Source organism: Octodon degus, unplaced genomic scaffold (assembly GCF_000260255.1).
Source record: "Octodon degus isolate 3935 unplaced genomic scaffold, OctDeg1.0 scaffold00071, whole genome shotgun sequence".
Taxonomy (NCBI): Eukaryota; Metazoa; Chordata; class Mammalia; order Rodentia; family Octodontidae; genus Octodon; species Octodon degus.
In genome coordinates, this window is record NW_004524647.1 from 8,612,156 (window position 1) to 8,622,788 (window position 10,633).

A 10,633-nucleotide genomic window follows, 5' to 3' on the forward strand; every position below is an offset into this window, starting at 1 on the left:
AATAAAATAAAATAAAAATTTAAAAAAATGTTTAGATCTTTGTCATTTTGTATCGCACTGTCCTCTGACCTTTGGTGTAGAACTTTGGTGCAGTTATTACCTTAGCACCTAATGAAATTCTTATCCATGGGAGATTATGTAGTTAATGCAGTTATATTAGGGACACTAATAATGGGTAGTGATAGTGAACAGTTGACAAACTTTTGTAACTAACAGGTTTGTATTATAGACCATAAAAGCAAACATTGTGTCTATATAGCTAGGCAGATATTAAGTTGGGAATTTGTAAGTTCTGCCTGATTACCTCCCTTTGGTACACATGGGTTCTTCCAAGAGAATAGTTCCCCCTGCTTACCTGTTGCCCCCTCTCTCAATGAAGAAAGAGAGAAGATGCTGTTATAGATGTGGGTCTAGCAAAGTTTCACACCTTACCTGGTCTGGATCTACCAAGTTCAAACTTGTCCGGGTGGGTGTGGCTTGGGTCTGGCTGCCATGCTCACTTGTTCCTGCTGCATCCCTTAGAAGTGAATCCGGTGTGTCATTCTGGCAAGATGTTCTGCTGCTGGATCAGCTGAGTGGGTCTTGCCTCTAGTCTCTGCAGGGAGTTCTGCCACTGGGTTCTGTCTGATGGTCCGTGTGAGTGTGCGTTTGGTCCCACACACATGTTGGGCCTGGGCTCTGACTGGAAAGGAATCCGGGGAGTGTGCAGAAGTTCCCACACACAGGCCAGCCCTGTGCTCTGGCTGGAAAGAGGCCTGAGGAGAGTGCACAAGGTCCACTCTTTGTTCTTATTAGTACATGTTTGCAGTACACAATGATTACATTAATTGTGGCAATTTGGTACATGCACTTTATTTTCTGTGCCATTCCCTCACTCTCTCTAGTTCATCCCTCCATCTGGTCCCCTTTGCCTCTGCTAAAGTTTTGTCTCTATGCTTTCTGTTTGCTCAATATTGGCTTTAGTTCAGGCTTGCCTTTAGCTCACTTTGTAGCTTAGGCTGATTGGTCTCAGACTCGCAGCAGTCCTTCTGCTTCAGCCTCCCCACTAGCTTTTGTCGTTTTTTTAAATATTTATTTATTTATTTGGTACAGATAGTTTCAGGCCAGCATGGTGTATGGTACCAGGGATCGAACTCAGGTCCTTGTGCTTGCCAGGCAGGTGCTTAGACAGCTGAGTTATCTCCCCAGCCCTAGCTTTTGTCTTCTTAATGACTTTTAATTGTGCTGATAGAAATAAAACTAGTTATTAACTAGTGGAAACATACTTTTAAGAGATTCAAATGAATAGATATTTTCATCCTAAGAAAGGATTTTTAGTCCCTTTCTTGAGATGAACAGACATATCCTCTCTTTTTACTAGATAGGAGGAAAAAAAATAAAACAAACTTACTAAATTTTAAATAAGTGGGGAAAAAAGGCATAGTCTTCTGTGGGTGATGAGAGAAGCTAGTGTTTTGTGTGTGCAAGGACCTGGATGAGAACAGGTCGAATTTGGGGCTGCATCAGTGCAACACACAATACACAAGAAATATTCTATTCTTAATATTGGTGGAGGAAATGCTAATGTGAAACAACTGATCAAGCCTTGGTGAATTTGGCCTCCCTTTCATGATTTTTTGAGTCAGAGTAAACCCTTTTCTTTATAGTTTACTGAATTTCAAAATTGTTCAAACAGTTAACCTACAAGTAGAGCAGAATCAGGATGTTATGGCTTACCTTAAAACTTTGTGACAGCTAATTTGCACAAGTGTTTAAATTCATTAGAAAAAGAAGTGAACTGTGTATCAAATTTTTGTTGGCAGATGCACTAATATACAAAGGTGTCATTAGGTTTGGGAATGTAGATTAGTTGGAGAGCCTTGCCTTCTATATGCCATGATCTGGATTCTACCACATTATTATAAAACTTTAAGGAGAAATGAAAAATGTTGAGTTGAATTGAAATTTATTCACTGAAATCAGAATTTAGAAGACATATTTGTATTCCCATATGCATTGAAAAATTTTCTCAATATTCATGGTACAAAAACAATATAAATCTACTTCGAGGGTTCTGTGACTTTTTTGTTGCTAAGAAAAAAATAGCTCACATAATTTAAAGGGAAAGGATTACTTTGAGTCAGTTTCAGTGCCTTAAGTCCTTGTTCAACCTGCTTCATGCCTTATAGTCCTGTAGGCAGGAAGATACACCATTACAGAAAGGCATGGTGAGAAAACCTGGTTACTCTTATTTTACTCAGGAAGGGGGGCAAGGTGCAGAAATAAAATGTACCATTCTAGAGCATACTCCCCACAACCTTCCCATAAAAACATCAGTAAATTAACCTGCAAACAGAGCAAAATCAGCATTTTATGGCTAAATTCAAAACTTAGCTACAAAGCTTACAGAATATGGCATTTGCCAGCTACTTCATTCCATAAAATATTTGAATGCACATGAATAATATGGTTTATTTTGCAATAAAATATTATTTAGTTTCAAAAAAGGACAACTTTCTGTTCATAACAATGTGTTTTAACGTGGAGATCATTAACTGCAGTGCTCCAAACATAAAAATGACCACTTTTGTATTGAGAACCCACAGTAGTCCACTAAACAGAAGCAGAGAGTTTAATGGTGGTTGACAGTTTGAAAACTGTACAAAGTTAATGTAAAGTTGCAATATATAAAGCAGATTCTGGAAACTGGTGACTATGATGAATGTTACGTATCCTACGTAGGTTTGGAATTGCTAGCAATAGCTTTTAGCATTTTCACCCCCGTACTGAAAAATAACTGTATTAGTTGATAGATATTCTAGATAGGTTATGATAATATTTCTCAATGTAGACATATATTGACACATTTAGCTGCGCAGTTTCAATATATATATATTTTTACCTGACCATTTTGCCTCAATGAAATGAATTTAAAATTGTCGAATTAGGGAAATTTAAAGTATCTATGGCTATAGATGTCTCTAAAAATTTAACCACTTATAGTTAACCATTTTGAAGGCTAATAAATCTAAGATCATGGTGTATATAATTTAAATATTTAGTAAAGTGTAGATGGTGCATTTTGGCTGTTTTCTCACATAGCCAGAAAGATTTTGGTTTCCTAATGTGTGTGTGTATCTCATTTTGACCTTATGGCTTTGTTCATTCCCAGTGTTACCACCATGTTGAGGGATAGGATTTAACACGTGAAATTTGGGAAAGCTGGGTTGGGGACATAACTCCCAGTACCTCATGTCATGCTGGTGGGTGTGCTGTGCTGGCGGGCACACCGTGCAGGCCACCAAAACCAGGTATGGTGGCACATGCCTGTAATCCCAGCTCTGGGGAGACTGACATGGGAGGATCACTATGTGTCCGAGCTGCATAGTGAGACCATGTACCAAATAAATAAATAAATAAATAATTTTTTTTTTTAAATTGAGAAAGCTTAGCTATTTAGAGCATGGCAATTACTTAAGGAAGTAATCTATGTTGAGCAATGTTAGGCATTATTTATGACAATGCTTCTTTAAGGATTCCTGTGCTAATTTATAATCCACATTGAGAAGTTATAAGGGTTAGAAACTTTTCTATTCTGTTTAGACTTTAGAAAAATAATGCAACTCTGGATATTATAAAGTAAATGAGATGCAAATATTAGAGATTATGCATAACATATTAAAATGTCAGTGACAGAAGCAATTATTATTCCCATTTCATGAGTGACTTTTTTTTCTTATGAGTGACTTCTTGATGTCAACAAGAAGCTTTGCCCTTGAACCTTTCGTGTTTACCTCATAACCACAGGCAAGTATCACATAGGATGGAAAAATGTTGAAGAGGAGACAGATTAAGATATCACAGGAAATGAGTAGTGTCACCATGGTATGATGCTAAGAGTTCATCTTATAGTCATAGGTCCCTGTTATGTCTTTCCTAAATCAACTCCTCTTCCTTTTCCCCACTCCTTCTCCAAGGTAAATGTACATTTTATTAGTGGTTTTCCTCTTCACTTAACTCGAATATCTGACTGCTAGTGAGTCCGTTCCATTGAGTTCTCCACCAACAAATTTCACATTCTCAAAAAGAAATACCATAGCCTTCTCATTTTCTACCTTCACCTATTTCTTTACTGTCCATTATAGTTCTGTCTTCATTGGTCTTTTACTCTGGAAAACTCAAAATGTTACTATGGGATTGAATGAGGTAACATTTTATCTCTCTGGCTCTTCTATACATTCACTACCTGCTTGCATTTAGTGCATTTTTCATTTATGTCTTTGGTATAGGGTCTCACTATGCAATTCAGACTCATAATGATCCTCCTGTTTTCAGCCTCCTCAGTGCTGGTATTACAGGCATGCACCACCACACCTGGACTCCGGTGGGTCACCAACCAGCTTGCCCTGAGGGGAGGGCCAGCATGGCATGCGAGACTAGGGATCAAACCCTGATTCCTGTGCTTGCCAAAGCAGGTGCTTGTTCTGCTGAGCTACCTCGCCTGCCCATTTTTTTTGTGCATTTTTAATGCTAGAATTACTCCCTTTACAGCCACATCAAAGTTCCAAGCCTATATTTCTGGAGAGACTTGTCATGCTGGTTTTCCTGATATAATTTGGCTATTCTCATCAGAAGAGCTTGGATCCTTACTGTAACTGAGGACGAGTGCAGTTCTTTTTGGGAGAACACAGATCCTTCATCCTGTTGGTGCAGTTTCCAGTTTCCACCACTGATCTTTGATCCTTTCCACTGCAGATCCTTGGCACAGACTTACAAATAAAACAGGCTAACCAGCAGAAGAGTAGTATTCTCATTCCACTGTTACTTTAGCAATAATTTCCAAAGTGCCATCAAAATTTCTATGAGGCCAGGGAGATAGCTTAGTGCTATAAGTGTCTGCCTGGCAAGCACAAGGTCCTGTGTTCAATCCCTGGCTTTAAAGTGTGAGATGTACTTATTGGATAGAAAATAGGTGTTTGATGACCAAGCTATAAAGCATACATTTAGAGGAGTCAGCCTCATTTCGGCTTTTTATAAGCGAGTTTGTGTAAGTAGATGTTTCATGTTGTGCTCTAACTCTTTTTCTGAAAATATATGTCTGATGATTTAGGAGGCAGTGACCTTTGAGGATGTGGCTGTGAAGTTTACCATGGAGGAGTGGGCTTTGCTGGATCTATCCCAGAAGAATCTCTACAGAGATGTTATGTGGGAAAACTTTAGGAATGTGGCTGCTATAGGTAAGGAATCAATCACTTTCTCATTTATGTAGTCAAACAGCACTAGTTATTATGTATCAGTGCAATTTCCTTCACTGGCATGTGGAAATATTTTGATGAATCTTCCAGACTTGGTCACATTGTACCATGAATCTGATAAACCCATTAATGTTTATGTAACTGATCATTACATTTCTGTTTCTACACTTTAGAAAGAAACTGGGATGATCAGCAAATTGAAGATGAGTACAAAAGTTGCAGGAGAAATGGAAGGTAATTTGCACTCACAAGAACAGTGTTTTAATGTTCATTAAAAGTCAGAGTATGAATAGAAATACTAAAACCAAGCATACTGTACAAGTGAAGCCATGTTTGTATTTCCTTAATCTCAAAAAATTTCTCCAAAGATGCACACATGTTAAGTATCTATAACCTAGCAATTGAATATCTAGTATGTCCCAGTATCTGAAACTTAGAGAGTACTGACATGCCACAAGTGATATTATCTACCATATCAGAAAAAACAAGTCATTTTCCATGCTCAAAATTGTAAAATTTGTATGAAATTGTGTATTGTGTTTAGGCATTGACTGTTGGTGTATATAAAACAAATTTTGTGTTTAGACTGAAAGCTATGTTTAGGATATTTAAATATATACACTTATGAGTATTTAAAGACCAATTTCATGTCAAACATGTTGCATAAGGAATGTATATATTTAAGTATATGTATTTAAATGTCTGCTTATTCAGCATTTCCAAAATTGCTAACCTTGCAGAAGTATTCAAAGTCCAAATCTATAGCACTATTTTGGTAATAGGTGTTTTCAAGCAGGCTTATGAAGCACTCATCCATCATATTCCAAAATAAAATTTTTTTTAATGTATTTAGTACAGTGTCTACAGGGTCTCACTACACAGATTGGACTCAGTGATTCTCCTGTTTTGAGCCTCCCAAGCACTGGGATTACAGGCACATACCATCACACCCAGTTTCATTCGCCATCTCAGTACACCCCGGAGGTGGGGCCGGCATGGCACGCTGAGAATCAAACCCCGTTTAGTCCACTGAGCTATCTAGTCAGCCCATCCAAAATATTGTAATGTACATTCCTATATTGTTGCTGGGAATATAACATAGAATAACTTCTATGGAAGTGTGTGTAGAAATTATTTTAAAAAGAATAAATAGAAATTCTATTAATTCTTCTAGGTAAATAATCTCTATAAAGTTAATCATATCATACTGATATATGCATATTCATGTTTGTAGAAGTACAACTTACAATAGCTAAGTGCCAGAAACAGTCTAACATGCCCATTCACAGACAAGTACATTAAGGAAACATGAAACAGCCAGGCACAATAGTGCCTGCTTAGAATTCTAGCACTCTGAAAAGCTGAGATAACAAAATCATACATTCATGCCTAGCCTGGGAAATTTAATGATGATGAGAATGTCTCAAAATAAAAAATAGGCAAGACTGGGGGGTGTAGCTGAGTACCAAAACCTTGTATTCCATCTCCACTACTGAAAAAAATATGGCATATATATTTTTTGGAATAGTATTCAGTCATAAAGGATAATGAAATAATGTTACTTAACCCAAAAATGGATGGATCTGGAACCCATAATATTAAGCTAAAGAAGTCAAACACAGAAATTGCAATTTCTCATGCTATATTTTATATGAGAAACCCTAAATAGGAATTGAGTAAAATGAAGAAGAGGTGGTAGAAAAGAGAGAAGTAGGCATTTTGGAGAAGGATAAAAAGGCCCAGAGGAACGGAGAGGTGTTAAAGTCAGGGAGTAAAGGGTATCAAAAATAACATAATACCAGTTTTTCAAAATGAAGTATTGTATATGGAAGACGTGTGTTATAAGCTCCCAAATGAATTGCTGCTGTCTTGTTAAAAGCTGTTTTCACAGTATCATCCAGAATTTACAGTGAATTTATGATCAAATATTCTAGGGGGAATCAAACATGATCTCCTCCTGGTAAATCACTAATAATAAGAAACTTTTATTAATGTGATTCGTTATTTTGTTATCTCTATTCTTTTACAGAAGTGAAGAGGTAAGGAAATGCTGTCAATATAAATTATGTCAAAAACATGGAGAAACAGGTTTTTGGACTCCAGATACTAATATGCATGTGAAGGCAGTTGGTACCAAACAAGGTGAAAGTCTTGCTTGTAGAAAGTCCCTCATTAATCATTCATTGTCTAATTTGCCTGTTATGGCTAACACTGGACTCAAATCCTATCAGGGATTTGAAGAGAAGCTCTCTAACTGTAACAAACATGGCAAAGCCTCCACTGACTTCCAGTCCTTTGAGAAGCATACAGAGACAAATCTTGGAGATAAGCCCTATGAATATAAGCTGTGTGGAAAATCTTACTCTGAAGGCCTTGAAGGAAGTACCATTGAAGAGAAACCCGTTGTATATAAACAAGATGTGAAAACCTTCAGTGCACCCAACTATGTTCAGATCTGTGAAAGAAATCACAGTGAAGTGAATACCTATGTATGTATACAATGTGGAAAAACTTTTAATTCTCACCATGATATTCAAATACATGAAAGAGCTCACACTGGAGAAAAACCCTATGTATGTAAGCAGTGTGGGAAAGCTTTTAGCACACACAGTCATTGTCAAAGACATGAAAGAACTCACACTGGGGAAAAGCCCTATGTGTGTAATCAATGTGGAAAAGCTTTCCGAACGCACAGTAATTGTCAGATACATGAAAGAACTCACACTGGGGAGAAGCCCTATGTTTGTAAGCAATGTGGGAAAGCCTTCAGCAGACAAGACAATTGTCAGACACATGAAAGAACTCACACTGGGGAAAGGCCCTATGTATGTAAGCAATGTGGGAAAGCTTTCAGAACATACAGCCATTGTCAAAAACATGAAAGAACTCACACTGGAGAGAAGCCTTATATATGTAAGCAATGTGGGAAAGCCTTCAGCCGGCAAGGTAATTGTCAAAAACATGAAAAACTTCACACTGGAGAGAAACCTTATGTGTGTAAGCAATGTGGAAAAGCTTTCAGCACACTTGGTAACTGTCAAATACATGAAAGAACTCACACTGGGGAGAAACCCTATGTATGTAAGCAATGTGGGAAAGCTTTCAGGACACATGGTAATTGTCAAATACATGAAAGAACTCACACTGGGGAGAAACCCTATGTATGTAAACAGTGTGGCAAAGCTTTCAGCAGACGCTGTACTTATCAAAAACATGAAAGAACTCACAATAGGTTGAATTCCTATGTAAGTAACCAATGTGGGAAAGTTTTCAACACACATGGAAATTGTCAAATAAATGAAGGCCTTACATTGGGTAGAAATGTTGTGTATGTAACAATATGGCAATGTATTCAGTACACAGGGGTATTGACAAATACATGAAAGAACTATATATATATATATGGAACCCTATGTATGTAAGCCTTCATTTACTCCAGTAAACATTATGTACACTGTAAAAGTAAAAAAGAATTTGACTTGAATATGTAAAGTGAATGCACTGACATTAAAGACTTACAGTACAGGCAAACCCTTTCTTTGTAACCAATATAAAGTCTTTAGTACAAATAATTATCATTACATATGAAAATTTCATAGTAGAATCTGAACATGAGCAATGTGGGCAGGGTTTTTTTTTTTTTTTTTTCTCAATGCATTCAGATTGTATGTGATGGCCAGGGGTATAGCTTAGTAGTACAGTACCTACCTGACAAGTACAAGGTCTTGAGTTCAATTCCTGGTACAAAAAATGTATGTGAAAGAGGAGTGTAATCAATGTAGGAAACCTTTCAATTTTTCCATTTAACTTGAAGTGTAGGAAGAACTTAGTAAAGAAAAGCCTAGGTTGATAATGTGGGAAAGATTCTGTGGTTCCATATTCTCACAAAATGTACACAAACTCACAAAGAGCATCAGTATAAATGCAGAATCTGAGAAGTCTTAATTTTTACATGACTTTTCATGCAACCATGGAATTGCATCATGAAGAAACTTGTATCAATGTGTATTTTGTGGGAACACTTTTATAGCCATTTTGGTGTTACTCATATTACAAAAGAACACAGCATGTAATAAGCCATTAATTTAAGAAGTGTAGGGGCTGGGGAGATGGCTCAGTGGAATAATCGCTTCCCTGGCAAGTGTAAGGGTCTGAGTTCAATCCCCGGTTCTGCCAAAAATAAATAAATAAATAAATAAAATTTAAGAGGTGTACGTAGTTGCTAGTTGTTCTACATATGAAATACATACTGGGTCAAAACCCTGTGCATATACAAAGTTCTAAATCATAGCTTGTATTTTAAAATCATTTGAACATTTCTCATGTATTGCAAACTTATACAAGTAAGTTATATGAAAATGAGCTATGAATTATTTTTCCAGACAATACACAACAAGAGATACCCTAAAATATATAGTAAACTCCCTCTTAAAGTATTTATCTCTGGATTACATATTTCTAAGTTTTTTTTTTTTTCTTTGTATTGGTAATTGAACTCAGGAACTTGGCTTGCCATCTAAGTTCACTTATAATAATAAATGTGTTCATATAATTCTGGATGTTCTAAGCAATAGTGGGAGGGTTTAATGCTCTCTTTTCATTAAATGAATTGATAAATCACTCTTTGTTTTGCACCATGTTAGATGCATAGGTGAATTACAATGTATTTATTTGCCCACAGGGTCCTATTTTTGTAGGTCATTTTTTTGTCCCCTTTGTTATGTTGCTTTTTAGTTTTGTTTCTAGAAATTGTAGCATAATATGACCTGAAAAATGAGTTTTTGCTAATTGTTGTAATTTTACTAGTAGCTTCTATGTATGTAAATTTTTGATGCATATAGTCCATTTTGCCATTTTTCTAAGAAAGGTATTTTTAACTGGATATTATTTTGTAATTATAATGTATATTTTCAAAATATTGTGTTTTACATAGTTTAAATGTTTCAAACAACTTGTAGATTAACAAATACTATGTTTTCCATAGTCTGAGAAGATATTTACATATATATATATATATATTCCAGTGTAATTACAGATTATATGTAGTACATAATTTTGCCCTTTTTTCTCTGATACAAGAGCCATTATAATGTGTATAAAATTTTAGGGCTTTTTAATAAAAAATTTCACTCTTGTATTGCCATGATTTTTTTTGGTGGTCATCATACTGGTCATCATACCAAACATTTAGAGCCATGAGTCCCCACCTGTCACAGAACAGGAGGAGATATCTTTTCTTAAAAAAGATATAATGAATTGTAGTAATTAATCTCTACACAAACTATAAATGGTGGTAAGGCAGAACATTCTCAAAGGAATTGTTGGGAGTCTTGAAATGTGGGAAGAATGATTTCAATTCATGATGATGAAAGAAAATTCTTTATTCCTTGATATTGTGA

At 36.1% G+C, this 10,633-nt stretch overlaps 1 protein-coding gene across 4 annotated transcripts in view; it reads left to right on the forward strand.

Annotated features, from left to right (window-relative positions):
• The window catches only part of LOC101590605 (zinc finger protein OZF-like), a 47,177-nt gene extending 36,883 nt beyond the window's left edge, over positions 1–10,294 (forward strand). For 3 of the 4 annotated variants that reach the window (XM_023719805.1, XM_023719806.1, XM_023719807.1), the window contains exons 4-7: positions 5,090–5,216; positions 5,408–5,468; positions 7,264–9,326; positions 9,444–10,294. In XM_023719805.1, coding sequence (XP_023575573.1) covers positions 5,090–5,216; positions 5,408–5,468; positions 7,264–8,617 — 1,542 coding nt within the window. In that variant the 3' untranslated portion in view covers positions 8,618–9,326; positions 9,444–10,294. The remainder of the gene's footprint in view (positions 1–5,089; positions 5,217–5,407; positions 5,469–7,263; positions 9,327–9,443) is intronic. The other variant, XM_023719808.1, reaches the window with a different exon arrangement.
• The last annotated feature ends 339 nt before the right edge of the window (positions 10,295–10,633 follow it).